This window comes from Oncorhynchus clarkii, chromosome 6, assembly GCF_045791955.1.
Source record: "Oncorhynchus clarkii lewisi isolate Uvic-CL-2024 chromosome 6, UVic_Ocla_1.0, whole genome shotgun sequence".
In the NCBI taxonomy this organism is placed as follows: Eukaryota; Metazoa; Chordata; class Actinopteri; order Salmoniformes; family Salmonidae; genus Oncorhynchus; species Oncorhynchus clarkii.
Genome location: NC_092152.1, coordinates 4,558,438 through 4,584,663, shown reverse-complemented (window position 1 = coordinate 4,584,663; position 26,226 = coordinate 4,558,438). Strand labels below are relative to the sequence as shown.

Sequence of the window (26,226 nt, the reverse complement as noted above, 5' to 3'; positions counted from 1 at the left end):
GGGATCACGACTCATAAAGAACATGTATAATATATATGTGTTGTCACCCTGGGATCACGACTCATAAAGAACATGTATAATATATATGTGTTGCCACCCTGTGATCACGACTCATAAAGAACATTTAGAATGTATGTGTTTTACCACCCTGGGATCACGACTCATAAAGAACATGTATAATATATATGTGTTGTCACCCTGGGATCACGACTCATAAAGAACATTTAGAATGTATGTGTTGTCACCCTGGGATCACGACTCATAAATAACATGTATAATATATATGTGTTGTCACCCTGGGATCACGACTCATAAAGAACATGTATAATATATATGTGTTGTCACCCTGGGATCACGACTCATAAAGAACATTTAGAATGTATGTGTTGTCACCCTGGGATCACGACTCATAAAGAACATGTATAATATATATGTGTTGTCACCCTGGGATCACGACTCATAAAGAACATGTATAATATATATGTGTTGTCACCCTGGGATCACTACTCATAAAGAACATGTATAATATATATGTGTTGTCACCCTGGGATCACTACTCATAAAGAACATGTATAATATATATGTGTTGTCACCCTGGGATCATGACTCATAAAGAACATTTAGAATGTATGTGTTGTCACCCTGGGATCACTACTCATAAAGAACATGTATAATATATATGTGTTACCACCCTGGGATCACGACTCATAAAGAACATGTATAATATATATGTGTTGTCACCCTGGGATCACGACTCATAAAGAACATGTATAATATATATGTGTTGTCACCCTGGGATCACGACTCATAAAGAACATTTAGAATGTATGTGTTGTCACCCTGGGATCACGACTCATAAAGAACATGTATAACATATATGTGTTGTCACCCTGGGATCACTACTCATAAAGAACATGTATAATATATATGTGTTGTCACCCTGGGATCACTACTCATAAAGAACATGTATAATATATATGTGTTGTCACCCTGGGATCATGACTCATAAAGAACATTTAGAATGTATGTGTTGTCACCCTGGGATCACTACTCATAAAGAACATGTATAATATATATGTGTTACCACCCTGGGATCACGACTCATAAAGAACATGTATAATATATATGTGTTGTCACCCTGGGATCACGACTCATAAAGAACATGTATAATATATATGTGTTGTCACCCTGGGATCACGACTCATAAAGAACATTTAGAATGTATGTGTTGTCACCCTGGGATCACGACTCATAAAGAACATGTATAATATATATGTGTTGTCACCCTGGGATCACGACTCATAAAGAACATTTAGAATGTATGTGTTGTCACCCTGGGATCACGACTCATAAAGAACATGTATAATATATATGTGTTGTCACCCTGGGATCACGACTCATAAAGAACATTTAGAATGTATGTGTTGTCACCCTGGGATCACGACTCATAAAGAACATGTATAATATATATGTGTTGTCACCCTGGGATCACGACTCATAAAGAACGTCAAATGAACAGATTATTTTTTATTTTGTTGGCTGAATTTATATGGGGAGGCAGGGTAGCCTAGTGGTTAGAGTGTTGGACTAGTAACCGGAAGATTGGAAGTTCAAACCCCCGAGCTGACAAGGTACAAATCTGTCATTCTGCCCCTGAACAGGCAGTTAACCCACTGTTCCTAGGCCGTCATTGAAAATAAGAATTTGTTCTTAACTGACTTGCCTAGTAAAATAAATATATAACAACATTCCACATTTTGTTTTAGACATATCGAGTCCAATTGCGGCACGATTCCACTGTTTTAATCTGTTTACGTCAGTTTCCAATGTGCGACTTTTATTTGGAAGGAGAATCGCAGATTCCCACTATTGTTTCTCACATCACACACATGTGGCTGCGGAGACCGGATCCTTCATATGAGTTATTAAGAGGTCAGGGACAGCTAGGTTGCTGGTTCAAGCTTCAAGCGAGTCCGTGTATGGGCCTGTGTTAGTGTCCCAATAGGATGTCCCGTCATGAAGGTAAGAAGTCAACTCGGGATAAAGAGACCGGGGTGAAGCGGGTTAGTGACATGGGAGGGTGTTGTTTTTGTATCGACCTGTATATGATGGCGGCACCACTTTAACATTTGGCCACTTTTATCAAGCCCCCTACCCGAGTTTCTGTAGCTAAATAATAAAGAAATACTTGCTTTCCAATAAAGAAATACTTGTATTTACCCGCAAGGACACTGGCCAAGAAAGCAGCTCATATTTGGTTTCTTATAGCTATCCAAACAACTACAGTCACGTAGAACTAAGTTAGCATTAGTTGGACTTGCTAATAAGTTAGCTGGCTAACTGTTTATTAGGTTTAAGGTACTGAGGCAAAAAAAAAAAACAACAACACTTTTTACAAATTTGAAAAGTATTTCGACACTTTGACAAAAGTGTCCTTGTTAAGTTGCCTCTGTTTCACTTTCCCTTTCTCTCTTGCCAACTTCACACTCACAGGTTGTGAATGAATGCCCTGTCATCAAATTAGTCATGGATGAGGCCCCTGTATTCATGCTTTCAGCAGTATAGTTCGTTTACTTCATTTTTGTTTTAGCATGTACAACAACTAAAATATATATATATACCAGCGTAATTATTTTCTTGGTTTCTAAAATAAAAACCGAGATAATGAACAACCTTTGCTGGCTCCGTTCTGACCTCTGCTAGTTCGGTACAGTTCGGTACAGCCTGGAGATCTAACGTTGGATTCAACGGTGGACATTATTGACAGAGTGGATTAGGAACGTTTTATTTCCTCTCACGACCTTTACAAGCCATAATGTTCAATCAAAGTATATTTTAACGTACTTTTATTGCAGGGGGGAATGAGATGAAAAATGTCCACAAAAGTATACTTACAAAATGTTTCAAAGTGCTGGTAGTGCAGTTCAATTGTCTTATCACCTGGAGCATGGGTGTACACCTACCACATTATTTTTTTACAAATTATTTACAATTCACGGTTGTTTATACCGATCATGCTTTAGTCTAGAAACAAGCAGTGAAATCCAAATTCAACGTTGGATTTCCAGGCTATTGGGGAATGTTGGCTCGTTTTGCAAACCAGCTATTTTTTTTTTTAAACCTGACGTAGAAAAGACGCCAGGACAAGTTAGGTTGAAAATACTGTATCCCTGAGAACCAGAAACATCCGCTTTTCTACCAACGCTGATAAGGGTGGATGTTTTATTTTTTTATATAGCAAGACTGTTGTAGTCAATCAATTGCCTGCTGTCAAAGTTGGAAGTTCACATAGCTAGCTGGATATAGTAGTCACACTGGTATTTCATAACGACGGCCATCAGTCCTGCACTGGCATTGTAGCAATGGTGGCTTTTCATTAATCATGTGGACCCCGGAAATGTGAAACTGTTCTGTCTCTGTGCAGTAGGTTAGGTTAAGTCTGTCACCTCAATATGTTGGTTCTATGTCATGATGGATAAATTACGCAACATGTAGGCTTGCTGTGTGTGTGTGTGTGTGTGTGTGTGTGTGTGTGTGTGTGTGTTGTGGGGTTTGACCAATACTGTCTGTGTGTTTTATACCCTGACTGCCATGTGTGTGTGTGTGGTGGTGTTGGGTTTGACCAATACCTTGTGTGGTGGTGTTGGGTTTGACCAATACCCTGTGTGGTGGTGTTGGGTTTGACCAATACCCTGTGTGGGGGTGTTGGGTTTGACCAATACCCTGTGTGGGGGTGTTGGGTTTGACCAATACCCTGTGTGGTGGTGTTGGGTTTGACCAATACCCTGTGTGGTGGTGTTGGGTTTGACCAATACCCTGTGTGGGGGTGTTGGGTTTAACCAATACCCTGTGTGGGGGTGTTGGGTTTAACCAATACCCTGTGTGGTGGTGTTGGGGGGTTTGACCAATACCCTGTGTGGGGGTGTTGGGTTTGACCAATACCCTGTGTGGGGGTGTTGGGTTTGACCAATACCCTGTGTGGTGGTGTTGGGTTTGACCAATACCCTGTGTGGGGGTGTTGGGTTTAACCAATACCCTGTGTGGTGGTGTTGGGTTTGACCAATACCCTGTGTGGGGGTGTTGGGTTTAACCAATACCCTGTGTGGTGGTGTTGGGTTTGACCAATACCCTGTGTGGGGGTGTTGGGTTTGACCAATACCCTGTGTGGGGGTGTTGGGTTTAACCAATACCCTGTGTGGTGGTGTTGGGTTTGACCAATACCCTGTGTGGGGGTGTTGGGTTTGACCAATACCCTGTGTGGGGGTGTTGGGTTTGACCAATACCCTGTGTGGTGGTGTTGGGTTTGACCAATACCCTGTGTGGTGGTGTTGGGTTTGACCAATACCCTGTGTGGGGGTGTTGGGTTTAACCAATACCCTGTGTGGTGGTGTTGGGGGGTTTGACCAATACCCTGTGTGGGGGTGTTGGGTTTGACCAATACCCTGTGTGGGGGTGTTGGGTTTGACCAATACCCTGTGTGGTGGTGTTGGGTTTGACCAATACCCTGTGTGGGGGTGTTGGGGGGTTTGACCAATACCCTGTGTGGTGGTGTTGGGTTTGACCAATACCCTGTGTGGTGGTGTTGGGTTTGACCAATACCCTGTGTGGGGGTGTTGGGTTTGACCAATACCCTGTGTGGGGGTGTTGGGTTTGACCAATACCCTGTGTGGGGGTGTTGGGTTTGACCAATACCCTGTGTGGTGGTGTTGGGTTTGACCAATACCCTGTGTGGGGGTGTTGGGTTTGACCAATACCCTGTGTGGTGGTGTTGGGTTTGACCAACACCCTGTGTGGTGGTGTTGGGTTTGACCAACACCCTGTGTGGTGGTGTTGGGTTTGACCAACACCCTGTGTGGTGGTGTTGGGTTTGACCAATACCCTGTGTGGTGGTGTTGGGTTTGACCAACACCCTTTGTGGGGGTGTTGGGTTTGACCAATACCCTGTGTGGTGGTGTTGGGTTTGACCAACACCCTTTGTGGGGGTGTTGGGTTTGACCAACACCCTTTGTGGGGGTGTTGGGTTTGACCAACACCCTGTGTGGTGGTGTTGGGTTTGACTCGGTCCTGTGTGGTGGTGTTGGGTTTGACTCGGTCCTGTTAATGTTGTGTCCTTCCCCAGGTGTGAGCTGCGACGCGTGTTTGAAAGGTAACTTTCGGGGGCAGCGGTACAAGTGTTTAATTTGCTACGACTACGACCTGTGTGCCTCGTGCTACGAGGGCGGCGCCACGACCACCAGGCACACGGCAGAGCACGCCGTGCAGTGTATACTAACCAGGGTCGACTACGGTGAGTACACACACACACTTGCATATAAACCACAGACACACAACTACAGTGAGGCAAAAAAGTATTTAGTCAGCCACCAATTGTGCAAGTTCTCCCACTTAAAAAGATGAGAGAGGCCTGTAATTTTCATCACAGGTACACTTCAACTATGACAGACAAAATTAGAAAAAAAATCCAGAAAATCACATTGTAGGATTTTTAATGAATTTATTTGCACATTTTGGTGGAAAATAAGTATTTGGTCTGCTGTTCCATATAGTCTCCTCCTCCCTAAGCTCTGCTGTTCCATCCTGTCTCCTCCCCCCTAAGCTCTGCTGTTCCATACGGTCTCCTCCCCCCTAAGCTCTGCTGTTCCATCCTGTCTCCTACTCCCTATCCTCTGCTGTTCCATCCTGTCTCCTCCTCCCTAAGCTCTGCTGTTCCATCCTGTCTCCTCCCCCCTAAGCTCTGCTGTTCCATACGGTCTCCTCCCCCCTAAGCTCTGCTGTTCCATCCTGTCTCCTACTCCCTATCCTCTGCTGTTCCATCCTGTCTCCTCCTCCCTAAGCTCTGCTGTTCCATCCTGCCTCCTCCTCCCTAAGCTCTGCTGTTCCATACTGTCTCCTCCTCCCTAAGCTCTGCTGTTCCATCCTGTCTCCTCCTCCCTAAGCTCTGCTGTTCCATCCTGCCTCCTCCTCCCTAAGCTCTGCTGTTCCATACTGTCTCCTCCTCCCTAAGCTCTGCTGTTCAATCCTGTCTCCTCCTCCCTAAGCTCTGCTGTTCCATACTGTCTCCTCCCCCCTAAGCTCCGCTGTTCCATACTGTCTAACCCTGTCTCCTCCTCCCTATCCTCTGCTGTTCCGTACTGTCTCCTCCTCCCTAACCTCTGCTGTTCCATCCTGTCTCCTCCTCCCTAAACTCTGCTGTTCCATCCTGTCTCCTCCTCCCTAAACTCTGCTGTTCCATACTGTCTCCTCCTCCCTAAACTCTGCTGTTCCATACTGTCTCCTACTCCCTAAGCTCTGCTTTTCCATCCTGTCTCCTCCTCCCTAACCTCTGCTGTTTCCGTCCTGTCTAACCACGTCCCGGTCCTCTTTTCTTCCAGACCTATATTATGGGGGAGAGTCCTTCTCGGTGGAGCAGCCCCAGGCTTTCACCTGTCCCTACTGTGGCAGGATGGGCTACACGGAGACTTCTCTACAGGAGCACGTGACTGCAGAGCACACAGAGACCTCCTCAGAGGTGGTGAGTATACACTGAGTGGACAAAACATTAGGAACACCGACTCTTTCCTTCGACACCCTGACCAGTTTAAAGATATGATCCCTTATTCATGTCACTTGTTAAATCCACTTCAATCAGTGTAGAAGAAGGGGAGGAGACAGGTTAAAAAATATATATTTTTAAGCCTGGAGATAATTGAGACATGGATTGTGTAGGTGTGTCATTCATCAGGTGAATGGGTAAGAAAACATATTAAAGTGCCTTTGAACACTTGAATATCTTGGCCATGTTGTTATAATCTCTACCCGGCACAGCCAGAAGAGAACAGGCCACCCCTCAGAGCCTGGTTCCTCTCTAGGTTTCTTCCTAGGTTCTGGCCTTTCTAGGGAGTTTTTCCTAGCCACCGTGCTTCTACATCTGCATTGCTTGCTGTTTGGAGGTTTTTGGCTGGGTTTCTGTACAGCACTTTGTGACATCGGCTGATGTAAAATGGGCTTCATCAATACATTTGATTATGGTCGTAGGTGTCAGGCGCACCGGTTTGTGTCAAGAACTGCAACGCTGCTGGGTTTTTGACGCTCAACAGTTTTCCTGTGTGTATCAAGAATAGTCCACCACCCAAAGGACATCCAGCCAACTGGACACAAAGCATTGGAGTCAACATGGGGCCAGCATCCCTGTGAAACCCTTTAGACACCTTGTAGAGTCAACATGGGCCAGCATCCCTGTGGAACGATTTCAACACCTTGTAGAGTCAACATGGGCCAGCATCCCTGTGGAACGATTTCAACACCTTGTAGAGTCCACATGGACCAGCATCCCTGTGAAACGCTTTAGACACCTTGTAGAGTCAACATGGGGCCAGCATCCCTGTGGAACGCTTTCAACACCTTGTAGAGTCCACATGGACCAGCATCCCTGTGAAACCCTTTAGACACCTTGTAGTGTCAACATGGGCCAGCATCCCTGTGGAACGCTTTCAACACCTTGTAGAGTCAACATGGGCCAGCATCCCTGTGGAACGCTTTCAACACCTTGTAGAGTCAACATGGGCCAGCATCCCTGTGGAACGCTTTCAACACCTTGTAGAGTCAACATGGACCAGCATCCCTGTGGAACGCTTTAGACACCTTGTAGAGTCCACATGGACCAGCATCCCTGTGAAACCCTTTAGACACCTTGTAGAGTCAACATGGGCCAGCATCCCTGTGGAACGCTTTCAACACCTTGTAGAGTCCACATGGACCAGCATCCCTGTGGAACGACACCTTGTAGAGTCAACATGGACCAGCATCCCTGTGGAACACTTTCAACACCTTGTAGAGTCAACATGGACCAGCATCCCTGTGGAACGATTTCAACACCTTGTAGAGTCCATGCCCCGATGAATTTAGGCTTTTTTTTTAGGGCAAAAAACGGGGGGTGCAACTCAATATTAGGAAGGTGTTCCTAATGTTTTGTACACTGTGTATATTACTGTATATAAGGACACAGAGACTTCTCTACAGGAACATGTAGCTACAGAGACCTTTATTTTTTTTTTTTAAACCTTTATTTAACTAGGCAAGTCAGTTAAGACTTATTTTCAAGTCAGTTCTTATTTTCAATGACGGCCTAGGAACAGTGGGTTTGTTCAGGGGCAGGACAACAGATTTGTACCTTGTCAGCTCGGGGGTTTGAACTTTCAACCTTCTGGTTACTAGTCCAACGCTCTAACCACTATGCTACCCTGCCGCCTCTACACTCTAACCACTAGGCTACCCTGCCGCCTCTACATTCTAACCACTAGGCTACCTGCCTCCTCTACACTCTAACCACTAGGCTACATGCCTCCTCTACACTCTAACCACTAGGCTACCTGCCTCCTCTACACTCTAACCACTAGGCTACCCTGCCGCCTCTACGCTCTAACCACTAGGCTACCCTGCCGCCTCTACACTCTAACCACTAGGCTACCTGCCGCCTCTACGCTCTAACCACTAGGCTACCTGCCGCCTCTACACTCTAACCACTAGGCTACCTGCCTCCTCTACACTCTAACCACTAGGCTACCTGCCTCCTCTACACTCTAACCACTAGGCTACCTGACACCTCTACACTCTAACCACTAGGCTACCTGCCTCCTCTACACTCTAACCACTAGGCTACCTGCCTCCTCTACACTCTAACCACTAGGCTACCTGCCACCTCTACACTCTAACCACTAGGCTACCCTGCCGCCTCTACACTCTAACCACTAGGCTACCCTGCCTCCTCTACACTCTAACCACTAGACTACCTGCCTCCTCTACACTCTAACCACTAGGCTACCCTGCCTCCTCTACACTCTAACCACTAGGCTACCTGCCTCCTCTACACTCTAACCACTAGGCTACCTGCCTCCTCTACACTCTAACCACTAGGCTACCTGCCTCCTCTACACTCTAACCACTAGGCTACCTGCCTCCTCTACACTCTAACCACTAGGCTACCTGCCACCTCTACACTCTAACCACTAGGCTACCCTGCCGCCTCTACACTCTAACCACTAGGCTACCTGCCTCCTCTACACTCTAACCACTAGGCTACCTGCCTCCTCTACACTCTAACCACTAGGCTACCTGCCTCCTCTACACTCTAACCACTAGGCTACCCTGCCTCCTCTACACTCTAACCACTAGGCTACCTGCCTCCTCTACACTCTAACCACTAGGCTACCTGCCTCCTCTACACTCTAACCACTAGGCTACCCTGCCTCCTCTACACTCTAACCACTAGACTACCTGCCTCCTCTACACTCTAACCACTAGGCTACCCTGCCTCCTCTACACTCTAACCACTAGGCTACCTGCCTCCTCTACACTCTAACCACTAGGCTACCTGCCTCCTCTACACTCTAACCACTAGGCTACCTGCCTCCTCTACACTCTAACCACTAGGCTACCTGCCTCCTCTACACTCTAACCACTAGGCTACCTGCCTCCTCTACACTCTAACCACTAGGCTACCTGCCTCCTCTACACTCTAACCACTAGGCTACCTGCCTCCTCTACACTCTAACCACTAGGCTACCCTGCCGCCTCTACCCTGCCGCCTCTACACTTTAACCACTAGGCTACCCTGCCTCCTCTACACTCTAACCACTAGGATACCCTGCCTCCTCTACACTCTAACCACTAGGCTACCCTGCCTCCTCTACACTCTAACCACTAGGCTACCCTGCCTCCTCTACACTCTAACCACTAGGCTACCCTGCCTCCTCTACACTCTAACCACTAGGCTACCCTGCCTCCTCTACACTCTAACCACTAGGATACCCTGCCTCCTCTACACTCTAACCACTAGGCTACCCTGCCTCCTCTACACTCTAACCACTAGGCTACCCTGCCTCCTCTACACTCTAACCACTAGGATACCCTGCCTCCTCTACACTCTAACCACTAGGCTACCTGCCGCCCGAACTTGATAGAAGCTGCTCCTCCGGAGGTATAACTCATCTAGCGCCCTACACTTGTCTGTCCAACGCATGTAAACAGTTTGCCCAGTCCACGGCCCAGTCCACGGCCCAGTCCACGGCCCAGTCCACGGCAAGCTGCTCTATCCGCACTGATTGATAGATCACTTTAATGTTGAGGTAAATGTAAAAAAATAAAAAAGGAATTATATAAACATGACCTTTCGGTTAAGAACATTTTATTTTGCTGTTCAGAACAGTGGAATGAACGATTGGAAAGAAATTTGGGTTCCAACCCTTGGTTCTCTCTCTCTCTCTCTCTCCCTCTCCAATTTTGGTTCCAACCCTTGGTTCTCACTCTCTCTCTCCCTCTCAAATTTTGGTTCCAACCCTTGGTTCTCTCCCTCTCTCCCTCTCCAATTTTGGTTCCAACCCTTGGTTCTCTCTCTCTCTCCCTCTCCAATTTTGGTTCCAACCCTTGGTTCTCTCTCTCTCTCCCTCTCCAATTTTGGTTCCAACCCTTGGTTCTCTCTCTCTCTCCCTCTCCAATTTTGGTTCCAACCCTTGGTTCTCTCTCTCTCTCCCTCTCCAATTTAGGTTCCAACCCTTGGTTCTCTCTCTCTCTCCCTCTCCAATTTTGGTTCCAACCCTTGGTTCTCTCTCTCTCTCCCTCTCCAATTTTGGTTCCAACCCTTGGTTCTCTCTCTCTCTCCCTCTCCAATTTTGGTTCCAACCCTTGGTTCTCTCTCTCTCTCTCTCTCTCTCTCCCCAATTTTGGTTCCAACCCTTGGTTCTCTCTCTCTCTCTCTCCCCCTCTCCAATTTTGGTTCCAACCCTTGGTTCTATCTCTCTCTCCCTCCCTCTCCAGATCTGTCCCATATGTGCTGTGCTGCCTGGCGGAGACCCTAATCACGTGACGGGCGACTTCGCTGCTCATCTCACACTTGAACACAGAGCACCCAGAGACTTGATATCCTTTACCCTCAGGGTCTTTCCCAATAGGCACACTACCGTTCTTTGAGCACGAATGAGTCCAAATCAAAGTATGCAAAAAAGGGAGGCCTTTCTTGGGATGCGTACTTCGCTTGTAAATATTTTCGAAAGCGTGCGTCAACGCAAGCTTCAATGAAAAGGACGTAAAGACGATGTAATGCAATATTTCTCTAAAATCGGTGGCGAAAATTGTTTGGGCTGAAGAGAGAAAATAAACTGACTTTGCCTCTTCACATCTCATATCTTGCCTGACTACAATATTAATATTCTATCTTGATAATAAATACATGGTTTTTCTTTTTGGCATGTTTACCTGCCTATAATACCCACTGATGTGTGTAGATCACAACCCCATAGTAAGTCAATAGGGCTAGCTAGCCATTAAGATGTTTTTGTTGTTGTTGTTGTCCCCAGCACAAGGTGCACCTGTGTAATCAGCTTCTTGATATGCCACACCTGTCCGATGGATGGATTATCTTGGCCAATGAGAAATGATCACCAACAGGGATGTAAATAAATCTGGGCACAATATTGAGAGAAATAATATTTTTGTGTGGAACATTTCTGGGATCTTTTTATTTACATGTTGTGTATATTCATGACGTGTCCATGATGTTCCTTGACGGTGTTGCTCCACGATGAGTCGAGCGGGGTGCGGCACGTGCGTAGGATGATCCACCCGGGTCGGGGTCTAGGGGGGCCGAGGGCCCGTCGATCCAACATGCACTTCACCTCGTCAACCTCCGGGGGGAGCTCTACCACACAGAGCTCCAACTACAACAGGGAGGCCATGGATCCTATAGGAGGTAGGATGGGGATGGCTGGTTTGGAGATGACACCGCCTAATGCAGAAGTCTGTTCTACGAAATATATTTACAGAGCCTTCGAAAACTATTCACACCCCTGGATTTTTTTCCCACATTTTGTTACATTACAGACTGATTTTAAAAAAATGGATTGAATCACTGGTCTACCCACAATACACCATTCTGTCAAAGTGGAATTATGATTTTAGAATTTTTTATTTTTTTACAAATGAAAAACTGAAATGTCTTGCGTCAATAATTATTCAATTCCTTTGTTACGGTAAATTAGTTCAAGAGGAAACATTTGCTTAACAATTTAACATATTGCAGAGTGAGTCCATGCAACATAAGTGTTTAACATGACTACCTCATCTCTGTACCCCACACATACAATTATTTGGACGGTCTCTGTCAAGTAGTGAATTTCAAACATATTCAACCACAGAGACCAGAGTTTCCCAATGCTTCGCAAAGAAGGGCACCTATTGGTAGATGGGCAAAAAAACAAATATTGAATATCCCTTTGAGCATAGTGAAGTTATTAATTACACTTTGGATGGTGTATCAATACACCCAGTCACTACAAAGATACAGGCGTCCTTCCTAACTCAGTTGCCGGAGAGGAAGGAAACCCCTCAGGCATATCACCATGATGCCAACGGTGACTTTAAAACAGAGTTGAATGGCTGTGATAGGAGAAAACTGAGGGTGGATCAACGACATTGTAGTTACTCCACAATACTAACCTAAATGACAGAGTGAAAAGAAGGAAGCCTGTACAGAATACAAATATTCCAAAACATGTATCCTGTTTGCAACAAGGCACTAAAGTAAAACTGCAAAGCATTTTGACAGAGAAACTAACTATGTCTTGAATACAAAGTGTTATGTTTGGGGCAAACCCAACACATGGCCGAGTACCACTCTTCATATTTTCAAGAATGGCGGTGGCTGCATCATGTTATGGGTATGCTCATCGGGAAGGACTAGGGAGTTTTTTTTTAACAATAATACAACTTTTCAAACAGACACTAAAACACAAGGCTAACCAAGACAACATTGAATGTTCCTGAGTGGCCTAGTTAGTTTTGACTTAAATTTTTTTTATTTTTTAAATTGGCTTAAATCTACGGCCAGACTTGAAAATGGCTGTGACTTCCCCCCTTTCTCTGCCGATAACTACTTTAAAATGTACGGTACATTCGGAAAGTATTCAGACACGTTGACTTTTTCCACATTTTATGTTAGTTACAGCCTTATTCTAAAATGGATTAAAGGAAATGTTTTCATTCTAAAACACACAATACCCCATAATGACAAAGCAAAAACAGGTTTTACATTTTTTTTGCACATTTATTAAAAAATAAACTGAAATACATTATTTACTTAAGTATTCAGACCTTTTGCTATGAAACTTGAAATTGAGCTCCGGTGCATCCTGTTTCCATTGATCATCCTTGAGATGTTTCTACACCTTGATTGGAGTCCACCTGTGGTAAATTCAATTGATTGGACATGATTTGGAATGGCACGCAGCTAGGACTTTGGCGGTCACGGTTATTGTAAAGCAAAACACTGTCTGTCTCATGGTAATTGACTGTTATTCAACAAACACATGTAGCATCTCCTGGCTTCCACACATAGCCAACATGCCATTTTAAAAAGTCTAATAAATCCATGTAATATAGCCATTATTTATTTTAGACAGGTCTAAAGAAGCATGATTTGAAGAAAATATAGTCTTTCCGAATAAAAGAATAGCATACTCTGAGTTGTCCTTATGTTATGTCCTGATGTGGCTATGCCAAATGGCTTTGGGGCGGCAGCGTAGCCAAGTGGTTAGCGCGTTGGACTAGTAACCAAAATGTTGCAATTACAAATCCCCGAGCTGACAAGGTACAAATCTGTCGTACTGCCCCTGAACAGGCAGTTAACCCACTGTTCCTAGGCCTTCATTGAAAATAAGAATTTGTTCTTAACTGACTTGCCTAGTTAAATAAAGGTAAAATGTTTTTTGAAAGTCACGCACTGCTTATATATGATAACAGTTACGCCCCTTGTAAAACAGATGAATTAATGTGCTTAAATTAACAAGTTATTTGGCCACTTTAGTTGTGATAAACCTTATTAAAACATATAGGCCTATGGGCCAGGCTACATGAGTTGTGATAAACCTTATTAAAACATATAGGCCTATGGGCTAGGCTACATGAGTTGTGATAAACCTTATTAAAACATATAGGCCTATGGGCTAGGCTACATGAGTTGTGATACTAACCTTATTAAAACATATAGGCCTATGGGCCAGGCTACATGAGGTGTGATACTAACCTTATTAAAACATATAGGCCTATGGGCTAGGCTACGTGAGTTGTGATAAACCTTATTAAAACATATAGGCCTATGGGCTAGGCTACATGAGTTGTGATACTAACCTTATTAAAACATATAGGCCTATGGGCCAGGCCTCATGAGGTGTGATACTAACCTTATTAAAACATATAGGCCTATGGGCTAGGCTACATGAGTTGTGATACTAACCTTATAAAAACATATAGGCCTATGGGCTAGGCTACATGAGTTGTGATACTAACCTTATTGAAACATATAGGCCTATGGGCTAGGCTACATGAGTTGTGATACTAACCTTATTAAAACATATAGGCCTATGGGCTAGGCTACATGAGTTGTGATACTAACCTTATTAAAACATATAGGCCTATGGGCTAGGCTACATGAGTTGTGATACTAACCTTATTAAAACATATAGGCCTATGGGCTAGGCTACATGAGTTGTGATACTAACCTTATTAAAACATATAGGCCTATGGGCTAGGCTACATGAGTTGTGATAAACCTTATTAAAACATATAGGCCTATGGGCTAGGCTACATGAGTTGTGATAAACCTTATTAAAACATATAGGCCTATGGGCTAGGCTACATGAGTTGTGATACTAACCTTATTAAAACATATAGGCCTATGGGCTAGGCTACATGAGTTGTGATACTAACCTTATTAAAACATATAGGCCTATGGGCTAGGCTACATGAGTTGTGATACTAACCTTATTAAAACATATAGGCCTATGGGCTAGGCTACATGAGTTGTGATACTAACCTTATTAAAACATATAGGCCTATGGGCTAGGCTACATGAGTTGTGATAAACCTTATTAAAACATATAGGCCTATGGGCTAGGCTACATGAGTTGTGATAAACCTTATTAAAACATATAGGCCTATGGGCTAGGCTACATGAGTTGTGATACTAACCTTATTAAAACATATAGGCCTATGGGCTAGGCTACATGAGTTGTGATACTAACCTTATTAAAACATATAGGACTATGGGCTAGGCTACATGAGTTGTGATACTAACCTTATTAAAACATATAGGCCTATGGGCTAGGCTACATGAGTTGTGATAAACCTTATTAAAACATATAGGCCTATGGGTTAGGCTACATGAGTTGTGATACTAACCTTATTAAAACATATAGGCCTATGGGCTAGGCTACATGAGTTGTGATACTAACCTTATTAAAACATAGGCTAGGCTACATGAGTTGTGCGACTATGATTAGAAAAAGTTGCCAAAAAAAGTCAGTTTCTTGCCTTAAATTGGGGATCATTCACTAGTGATGGGCTAATATTGTCACTCATCACACTATTCTTGATTTAATCTTGTCTTTACATATACTAAATAACGTGACATTTAGTTAATTTCGATTGGACCATTAATCATGCACCTGTATCGAAAGAGGGGCAGAGGAAATGCATATCTATGCACTTAAATAGGAAATGGAGAACGCTTTTCCTATGATTTATTTTCATGCCAGCCAGCTAGGTTATACTCCTGTTGTAAATCTAAGCAATGTGCTTAATATTAGGAAAGTTGAGAAATACATATATTAAGGTTAGCCTATAGAAAGCTGATGGGAGCCTCCTCTTTTTAAGAGGCCATCACTCCTGTTTTCTCACGCACTTGTATAGGCTATAGAAATGTTGCTCTCGTGAAGTGTTTGATTCGATTTTTGGGCTCCCGAGTGGCCAGCGGTCTTAAGGCACTGCATCTCAGTGCTAGAGGCGTCACTACAGAATCTGGTTAGATTCCAGGCTGCATCACCACCAGCCGTAATTGGGAGTCCCATAGGTCGTGATTGGGAGTCCCATAGGTCGGCGCACAATTGGCCCAACGTCGTATGGGTTTGGCCGGGGTAGACCGTCATTGTAAATAAGAATTTGTTCTAAACTGACTTGTTAATATAAAAATACATTTAGCATTGATGTCAGAGTGATTAGAGGGAAAATAGAGTGCTGAGTACCAGGCAGTTAGCTACTAGGTTACGACCAGGAGCAGCATCGGAGCTTGGCGAAGCTTAATTGCCGTGACTAAAGGGTCAAGTGGAATTTGACTGCCTTCATGACTCATGACTGCCGGTGTGGCGGTAATACGGTCACCACAACAGGGCTACATTTCATCACTTTGTAGAGTCCATTTTACAGTAGAAATGGACGCAACCGCTCGAATGCCCGACCGTCCAGTCTTTATTATAGCTGTTCATTACACACACACACACACACACACAAAAAGTGTGTAACTGCCAAAATAAAGGAAACACCATGTTTTTAGGGCATTGGGCCACCATGAGCCAGAACAGTTTCAATGCGCCTTGGCATACATTATACCAGTGTCTGGAACTCTTATCTTCTTCCATGAGAAATTCCATCATTTGGTGTTTTTTGTTGTTGATGGTAGTGGGAAAAAAAATGCTGTCTCAGGGGCCAACTCCAGAATCTCCCATAAGTGTTCAATTTGGTTGAGCTCTGGTGACTGAGATGGCCCAGGGCATATAGTTTATGCTCACCAAACCATTCAGTGACCAGTCCTGCTCTGTAGATGGGGGAATTTTCAACCTATAGGGGGGGGGCATAGCCATGGTAGCCTAAATCATCACCTTTATTTAACCAGGTAGGCTAGTTGAGAACAAGTTCTCATTTACAACTGCGACCTGGCCAAGACGAAGCAAAGCAGTGCGACAGAAACAACAACAGAGTGACACATAAACAAGCGTACAGTCAATAACACAATAGGAAAAAAAAGAAAGTCTATATACAGTGTGTCTAAATGGCATGAGGAGGTAAGACAATAAAATAGGCCATAGTAGCAAAGTAATGACAAAGTAGCAGATTAACACTGGAGTGATAGAGGTGCAGAGGAGGATGTGTAAGTAGTGATACTGGTGTGCAAAAGAGCAAAAAAAAGTAAATAAAAACAATATGGGGATGAGGTAGGCAGTTGGATGGGCTATTTACAGATGGGCTGTGTACAGCTGCAGCGATCGGTTAGCTGCTCAGATAGTTGGTGAGGGAAATGTAAGTCTCCAGCTTCAGCAATTTTTTTTTGCAATTTGTTCCAGTCACTGGCAGCAGAGAACTGGAAGGAAAGGCGGCCAAAGGAGGTGTTGGCTTTAGGGATGACCAGTGAGATAAACCTGCTGGAGCGCGTGCTACGGGTGGGTGTTGTTATCGTGACCAGTGAGCTGAGATAAGGCGGGGCTTTACCTAGCAGAGACTTGTAGATGACCTGGAGCCAGTGGGTCTGGCGACGAATATGTAGCGAGGGCCAGCTGACTAGAGCAGACAGGATGCAGTGGTGGATGGTATAAGGGGATTTGGTAACAAAACGGATGGCACTGTGATAGACTGCATCCAGTTTGCTGAGTAGAGTGTTGGAAGCTATTTTGTAGATGACATCGCCGAAGTCCAGGATCGGTAGAATAGTCAGTTTTACGAGGGTATGTTTGGAAGCTATTCTATAGATGACAGGATGTCATTGCTTAATTACCTGAAGAACCACACCTGTGCGGAAGCACCTGCTTTCAATGCACTTTGTATCCCTCATTTACTCAAGTTTTTCCATTATTTGGGCAGTTACCTGTGTATACGTATTTCTGTTCACCCTGCTGCATCAGGCGACGGAGATAATTCTTATTATAATAATAATAATAATATAATAATAATAATAATAATAATAATGTACACCATGGATAGCCTATATGCATGGTCCAATATGTTCATCTGATAATGTACACCATGGATAGCCTATATGCATGGTCCAATATGTTCATCTGATAATGTACACCATGGATAGCCTATATGCATGGTCCAATGTGTTCATCTGATAATGTACACCATGGATAGCCTATATGCATGGTCCAATATGTTCATCTGATAATGTACACCATGGATAGCCTATATGCATGGTCCAATATGTTCATCTGATAATGTACACCATGGATAGCCTATATGCATGGTCCAATGTGTTCATCTGATAATGTACACCATGGATAGCCTATATGCATGGTCCAATGTGTTCATCTGATAATGTACACCATGGATAGCCTATATGCATGGTCCAATGTGTTCATCTGATAATGTACACCATGGATAGCCTATATGCATGGTCCAATGTGTTCATCTGATAATGTACACCATGGATAGCCTATATGCATGGTCCAATGTGTTCATCTGATAATGTACACCATGGATAGCCTATATGCATGGTCCAATGTGTTCATCTGATAATGTACACCATGGATAGCCTATATGCATGGTCCAATGTGTTCATCTGATAATGTACACCATGGATAGCCTATATGCATGGTCCAATGTGTTCATCTGATAATGTACACCATGGATAGCCTATATGCATGGTCCAATGTGTTCATCTGATAATGTACACCATGGATAGCCTATATGCATGGTCCAATGTGTTCATCTGATAATGTACACCATGGATAGCCTATATGCATGGTCCAATGTGTTCATCTGATAATGTACACCATGGATAGCCTATATGCATGGTCCAATGTGTTCATCTGATAATGTACACCATGGATAGCCTATATGCATGGTCCAATGTGTTCATCTGATAATGTACACCATGGATAGCCTATATGCATGGTCCAATGTGTTCATCTGATAATGTACACCATGGATAGCCTATATGCATGGTCCAATGTGTTCATCTGATAATGTACACCATGGATAGCCTATATGCATGGTCCAATGTGTTCATCTGATAATGTACACCATGGATAGCCTATATGCATGGTCCAATATGTTCATCTGATAATGTACACCATGGATAGCCTATATGCATGGTCCAATATGTTCATCTGATAATGTACACCATGGATAGCCTATATGCATGGTCCAATGTGTTCATCTGATAATGTACACCATGGATAGCCTATATGCATGGTCCAATGTGTTCATCTGATAATGTACACCATGGATAGCCTATATGCATGGTCCAATATGTTCATCTGATAATGTACACCATGGATAGCCTATATGCATGGTCCAATGTGTTCATCTGATAATGTACACCATGGATAGCCTATATGCATGGTCCAATGTGTTCATCTGATAATGTACACCATGGATAGCCTATATGCATGGTCCAATGTGTTCATCTGATAATGTACACCATGGATAGCCTATATGCATGGTCCAATGTGTTCATCTGATAATGTACACCATGGATAGCCTATATGCATGGTCCAATGTGTTCATCTGATAATGTACACCATGGATAGCCTATATGCATGGTCCAATATGTTCATCTGATAATGTACACCATGGATAGCCTATATGCATGGTCCAATGTGTTCATTTCGGCTCATTTCTGGAGGTAGAAGTTGTATTTTAGATGATGTCGGCGTGCCTTTTATTTTCATACATTTTGGAGTAGGACACACACACACTGGTAGGACACACACACACTGATAGGACACACACACACACACTGGTAGGACACACACACACACACTGGTAGGACACACACACACTGGTAGGACACACACACACTGGTAGGACACACACACACTGGTAGGACACACACACACTGGTAGGACACACACACACTGGTAGGACACACACACACTGGTAGGACACACACACACTGGTAGGACACACACACAACAGATTCCTAAAAAATAATATGCACTGTGCAACACACACCCTTAGTACATACCCGCCCCCACCCCCCCCAATAGACCAGTCAAGACTAACACCCCCCTCCCACCCAAGGCCCTGACAGACCAGTCTATCAGTAAAGACAGTGTTCGTGTCGGTGTTGCCATGACACATTCCTTAGTTATCCTAATCCTGTTTTTAATCCCGATTTTAATCCATTTGGTTCAATGCCTACCACTGCTGTTTTTTAATGGCACCGGCCCAGATAGACTGCCACATGGACAGACTGCCACATGGACAGACAGAAATGACATTTTTATTTAACCCCTTCTTCCTCCCCACGCCTCGCAGAGCTGCTGTCCCAGTTGTCAGGGGTGCGTAGGTCGGCGGGCAGCCAGCTGAGTTCAGGTCCTTCAGCCTCCCAGCTACAGCAGCTCCAGGTAGGTAGTCCATAGGAGGGTCAGCAACCAGAGGGTCAACAGTTCGAATCCCAGAGCCCTCCGGTTGTTGTTATCAGTAGCCTAGAATCTGATGCAATTCTTCTGCCATTTATGCCCTTAAGTGAAGCACTTTAACTCTTCATTGTCTTCTATGACTTCTTGTTCATCACTTCCTCCGTCCCCTCTCCTCCGCTTCCCACTCTTCCAACTTCCTGTCTTCATCTTCTCCTCCTCCTCCCACTTCGGTCTTCTTCGTCCTCATCACTTCGTCCTGTAGATGCAGCTCCAGGTGGATTGGCAGCAGACCCAGGCTACCAGACAGCAGTTGGAGACGGCCCGGGGCACCTCGCAACGCGGCAGCCGCACCTCCAACCACGCAGGGGATCACAACGCCAACCCTGGCTCCAACTTCTTCAACAACCTTAGTCCCAACCCGGAGCAGCAGGAGCCCAAAACACAGAGCAGCACCTCCCAGTTCCTTCTCAACAGGTTGGCAACTGTCTGCTACACTTCATTTATACTAGTTATTCTCTTGAGCAAGAGGCTTGTCTGCCCGTTAGATGTGGGTGATGGATTGTTTTTGTAATAGAGCTCCATTTGTCCCCCCTCCATCCTCCCTCCCCCTCCAGACTGAGTGAGCCGAGGTTGTCAGAGGCGGAACACCAGCTATGTGAGGGCCAGTGGGCGGACCGCTCTCTCTTCGTCACGGAGCTCCTCCTCTCCACCCTGCTGGCCAATCCCGAACACAGCGAAGACGACGACGATCTCCGTGACTACCACGATGCCGTGACGCGAGGCTCGGATGGCTTCGCCGCCTTCGAAGATATGGGCTGCGTGGGGGTCATGACCCTAGACGTGGCTCTGCAGAACCTCAACCTCCGAGAACTGAAGAACGAGCAGCATCCCCCGGCGTTGCCGTAGCCACCACTACAAAGTTGGGGGAGGGGGGGGGGATTGTCATCTCATCTGTCAACCCCCCACACCACCACCACATTCTATTACAATGTGTACATGACAGGACACAGAATGTGAACGTGAGAGAGCGAGTGTTGTGAGCAAGAGGCAATTGAACAATTTATAATACATCTATATAAATGTTTATGAATGAAAGCGGATAATCAACTCCACATGAAGACGTGTTTGACTGCTTGGCCCCCAGCAGGTGAACGTAGGTCAGATAGATGGGTAGGTATAGCAGCTTGATCATTTATTATCATAGAGTCGTCCACAGACACACAAGAGGACAGACAGACAGTGGGAAGATCTCAATTGCATACTCCTTGTCCCCTATCCCTTAAAACCCAGTGGGTTTTAAGGAGACGTCTTCCCAGATTCTCTCCTCCTACGCCTCTGTGTTCCTGGATATTTATCAAAACCTACTTTGATGGTTTGCCACAACAAACGTTGGCACGTCCAGATTGTTCACCACTGTGTTCCCTCTTCTCAACTACAGTCACTGTTCCATATTAAACTGCTATCACAAATCGGGGAGTCGGGTATCATCGTAGAGATGTTTTAACTCCTATAGGATAGCATATGTGTGTTCGGTCTATGGCTAATCTTCCTAACCTGCTCTGTCAATTATAGGGGGTGTTTTTTTATTTTAATTTTAGTTCTACACAAATGATTCACTCCTCAGAGACTGTTGATTGAATGGTTTAGTTCCTACCACGTGTTTAATATCACTTACGGTGCCATGTGACCTTCTGCTTAATGCCAACTGACCCGTGGCTCAGTTTTTTTGAGTTGCATATCCAGAGAGAAGCTTCATACAGTATGCATAACACTACATAAAGGAGGTAATTAGACATGTTACACAAGAGGACCATAGAAGATCCACAAGACTGGTATAAAAAGGGAGTGTTTTCTTCTAAAAGGCAGGTCTGAAAGTAGGGAGTGTTGTCTTCTAAAAGGCATGTCTGAAAGTAGGGAGTGTTGTCTTCTAAAAGGCAGGCCTGAAAGTAGGGAGTGTTGTCTTCTAAAAGGCAGGTCTGAAAGTAGGGAGTGTTGTCTTCTAAAAGGTCTGAAAGTAGGGAGTGTTGTCTTCTAAAAGGCAGGTCTGAAAGTAGGGAGTGTTGTCTTCTAAAAGGCAGGTCTGAAAGTAGGGAGTGTTGTCTTCTAAAAGGCAGGTCTGAAAGTAGGGAGTGTTTTCTTCTAAAAGGCAGGTCTGAAAGTAGGGAGTGTTGTCTTCTTCTAAAAGGCAGGTCTGAAAGTAGGGAGTGTTGTCTTCTAAAAGGCAGGTCTGAAAGTAGGGAGTGTTGTCTTCTAAAAGGCAGGTCTGAAAGTAGTGAGTGTTTTCTTCTAAAAGGCAGGTCTGAAAGTAGGGAGTGTTGTCTTCTAAAAGGCAGGTCTGAAAGTAGGGAGGGTTGTCTTCTTCTAAAAGGTCTGAAAGTAGGGAGTGTTTTCTTCTTCTAAAAGGCAGGTCTGAAAGTAGGGAGTGTTGTCTTCTAAAAGGCAGGTCTGAAAGTAGGGAGTGTTGTCTTCTAAAAGGCAGGTCTGAAAGTAGGGAGTGTTGTCTTCTAAAAGGCAGGTCTGAAAGTAGGGAGTGTTGTCTTCTAAAAGGCAGGTCTGAAAGTAGGGAGGGTTGTCTTCTTCTAAAAGGTCTGAAAGTAGGGAGTGTTGTCTTCTAAAAGGCAGGTCTGAAAGTAGGGAGTGTTTTCTTCTAAAAGGCAGGTCTGAAAGTAGGGAGTGTTGTCTTCTAAAAGGCAGGTCTGAAAGTAGGGAGTGTTTTCTTCTAAAAGGCAGGTCTGAAAGTAGGGAGTGTTGTCTTCTAAAAGGCAGGTCTGAAAGTAGGGAGTGTTTTCTTCTAAAAGGCAGGTCTGAAAGTAGGGAGTGTTGTCTTCTTCTAAAAGGCAGGTCTGAAAGTAGGGAGTGTTTTCTTCTAAAAGGCAGGTCTGAAAGTAGGGAGTGTTGTCTTCTAAAAGGCAGGTCTGAAAGTAGGGAGTGTTGTCTTCTAAAAGGTCTGAAAGTAGGGAGTGTTGTCTTCTAAAAGGCAGGTCTGAAAGTAGGGAGTGTTTTCTTCTAAAAGGCAGGTCTGAAAGTAGGGAGTGTTTTCTTCTAAAAGGCAGGTCTGAAAGTAGGGAGTGTTGTCTTCTAAAAGGCAGGTCTGAAAGTAGGGAGTGTTTTCTTCTAAAAGGCAGGTCTGAAAGTAGGGAGTGTTTTCTTCTAAAAGGCAGGTCTGAAAGTAGGGAGTGTTGTCTTCTAAAAGGCAGGTCTGAAAGTAGGGAGTGTTGTCTTCTAAAAGGTCTGAAAGTAGGGAGTGTTTTCTTCTTCTAAAAGGCAGGTCTGAAAGTAGGGAGTGTTTTCTTCTAAAAGGCAGGTCTGAAAGTAGGGAGTGTTGTCTTCTAAAAGGCAGGTCTGAAAGTAGGGAGTGTTGTCTTCTAAAAGGCAGGTCTGAAAGTAGGGAGTGTTTTCTTCTAAAAGGCAGGTCTGAAAGTAGGGAGTGTTGTCTTCTTCTAAAAGGCAGGTCTGAAAGTAGGGAGTGTTGTCTTCTAAAAGGCAGGTCTGAAAGTAGGGAGTGTTGTCTTCTAAAAGGCAGGTCTGAAAGTAGTGAGTGTTTTCTTCTAAAAGGCAGGTCTGAAAGTAGGGAGTGTTGTCTTCTAAAAGGCAGGTCTGAAAGTAGGGAGGGTTGTCTTCTTCTAAAAGGTCTGAAAGTAGGGAGTGTTTTCTTCTTCTAAAAGGCAGGTCTGAAAGTAGGGAGTGTTGTCTTCTAAAAGGCAGGTCTGAAAGTAGGGAGTGTTGTCTTCTAAAAGGCAGGTCTGAAAGTAGGGAGTGTTGTCTTCTAAAAGGCAGGTCTGAAAGTAGGGAGTGTTGTCTTCTAAAAGGCAGGTCTGAAAGTAGGGAGGGTTGTCTTCTTCTAAAAGGTCTGAAAGTAGGGAGTGTTGTCTTCTAAAAGGCAGGTCTGAAAGTAGGGAGTGTTTTCTTCTAAAAGGCAGGTCTGAAAGTAGGGAGTGTTGTCTTCTAAAAGGCAGGTCTGAAAGTAGGGAGTGTTGTCTTCTTCTAAAAGGCAGGTCTGAAAGTAGGGAGTGTTGTCTTCTAAAAGGCAGGTCTGAAAGTAGGGAGTGTTGTCTTCTAAAAGGCAGGTCTGAAAGTAGGGAGTGTTGTCTTCTAAAAGGCAGGTCTGAAAGTAGGGAGTGTTTTCTTCTAAAAGGCAGGTCTGAAAGTAGGGAGTGTTGTCTTCTAAAAGGCAGGTCTGAAAGTAGGGAGTGTTGTCTTCTAAAAGGCAGGTCTGAAAGTAGGGAGTGTTGTCTTCTAAAAGGCAGGTCTGAAAGTAGGGAGTGTTTTCTTCTAAAAGGCAGGTCTGAAAGTAGGGAGTGTTGTCTTCTAAAAGGCAGGTCTGAAAGTAGGGAGTGTTGTCTTCTAAAAGGCAGGTCTGAAAGTAGGTAGTGTTTTCTTCTAAAAGGCAGGTCTGAAAGTAGGGAGTGTTGTCTTCTAAAAGGCAGGTCTGAAAGTAGGGAGTGTTGTCTTCTAAAAGGCAGGTCTGAAAGTAGGGAGTGTTGTCTTCTAAAAGGTCTGAAAGTAGGGAGTGTTGTCTTCTAAAAGGCAGGTCTGAAAGTAGGGAGTGTTGTCTTCTAAAAGGCAGGTCTGAAAGTAGGGAGTGTTGTCTTCTAAAAGGTCTGAAAGTAGGGAGTGTTGTCTTCTAAAAGGCAGGTCTGAAAGTAGGGAGTGTTGTCTTCTAAAAGGCAGGTCTGAAAGTAGGGAGTGTTGTCTTCTAAAAGGCAGGTCTGAAAGTAGGGAGTGTTGTCTTCTAAAAGGTCTGAAAGTAGGGAGTGTTGTCTTCTAAAAGGCAGGTCTGAAAGTAGGGAGTGTTTTCTCCTAAAAGGCAGGTCTGAAAGTAGGGAGTGTTTTCTCCTAAAAGGCAGGTCTGAAAGTAGGGAGTGTTTTCTCCTAAAAGGCAGGTCTGAAAGTAGGGAGTGTTTTCTCCTAAAAGGCAGGTCTGAAAGTAGGGAGTGTTTTCTTCTAAAAGGCAGGTCTGAAAGTAGGGAGTGTTGTCTTCTAAAAGGCAGGTCTGAAAGTAGGGAGTGTTGTCTTCTAAAAGGCAGGTCTGAAAGTAGGGAGTGTTTTCTCCTAAAAGGCAGGTCTGAAAGTAGGGAGTGTTGTCTTCTAAAAGGCAGGTCTGAAAGTAGGGAGTGTTGTCTTCTAAAAGGCAGGTCTGAAAGTAGGGAGTGTTTTCTTCTAAAAGGCAGGTCTGAAAGTAGGGAGTGTTTTCTTCTAAAAGGCAGGTCTGAAAGTAGGGAGTGTTGTCTTCTAAAAGGCAGGTCTGAAAGTAGGGAGTGTTGTCTTCTAAAAGGCAGGTCTGAAAGTAGGGAGTGTTGTCTTCTAAAAGGCAGGTCTGAAAGTAGGTGTTTGCTATAGAATCACTTTTAGCTTTTACATCACAATGGTTGATTTATATGGACAGACATGGGGGAGGGGGCTGATCCTAGATCAGTACTTTATGACACCGACACTCTCCTGCCAGTTTACATAGTCCCCCCCCCCCCCCCCCCCCGACTGACAGTATTCCTCAATTGCAGAGATGCTAATCCGACAGAGTGACTGGAGAGAGTCCTTCTCTCTCTATCTATCTGTCTCTTAGACGACCCTTTGTATGCCTCCAATGCTACCTTTAACAAAATGCAATGTATGATTACATGTTTTTGGTGTTTTGGAAAATGCTAAAAATAAAAAAAAAGCAGGGTAAACTGTTCAACTTGGGGAGGACAATAAAATTAGTTTTGGATGTAAAATGAACCACACCATCGTTGTCTAGAGACTCCTAAATGCGACATCCCCGTCACTATTCTGTAGAAAGAGGTGCCCAGCAGGTAACCATCTATTTTTTTCGGCAGGTAGCATAGCGGTTAAGGGCATTTGGCCAGTAACCGAAAAGGCTGCTGGTTCGATTCCCTGAGCTGACTAGGTGAGAGAAGAAAAAAAAAAAAAATCTGTCTGTGCTCTTGAGCAAGGCACTTAACCCTAATTGCTCCTGTAAGTCTCTCTGGATCAGAGCGTCTGCTGAACGACCACACTAGAAAGAATGATAGGAGAACTAGGCCTGGATTGAAACTAACCATAAAGTAGTTTACAATCTTCATCC

General features: G+C 44.3%; 1 protein-coding gene across 1 annotated transcript; it reads left to right on the top strand.

Annotated features, from left to right (window-relative positions):
• Positions 1 to 1,862: 1,862 nt before the first annotated feature.
• LOC139411873 (E3 ubiquitin-protein ligase KCMF1-like) lies at positions 1,863 to 25,877 on the top strand. Its single transcript, XM_071158623.1, has 10 exons — positions 1,863 to 2,022; positions 5,120 to 5,287; positions 6,372 to 6,511; positions 10,792 to 10,893; positions 11,554 to 11,722; positions 20,059 to 20,147; positions 20,425 to 20,636; positions 20,777 to 22,495; positions 22,749 to 23,685; positions 25,118 to 25,877. Exons 1-8 carry the CDS (start codon positions 2,007 to 2,009, stop codon positions 21,066 to 21,068), a joined length of 1,188 nt encoding a protein of 395 aa, XP_071014724.1. The 5' UTR covers positions 1,863 to 2,006; the 3' UTR covers positions 21,069 to 22,495; positions 22,749 to 23,685; positions 25,118 to 25,877.
• Positions 25,878 to 26,226: the final 349 nt, after the last annotated feature.

What these genes read in the sequence shown, in the direction of transcription:
- LOC139411873 (XM_071158623.1), top strand. An exon ending in ACTAACCAGGGTCGACTACG is followed by an intron (nt 5,288 to 6,371) that starts GTGAGTACACAC and finishes CTTTTCTTCCAG; the next exon opens with ACCTATATTATGGGGGAGAG. An exon ending in TCCCAGTTCCTTCTCAACAG is followed by an intron (nt 20,637 to 20,776) that starts GTTGGCAACTGT and finishes CTCCCCCTCCAG; the next exon opens with ACTGAGTGAGCCGAGGTTGT.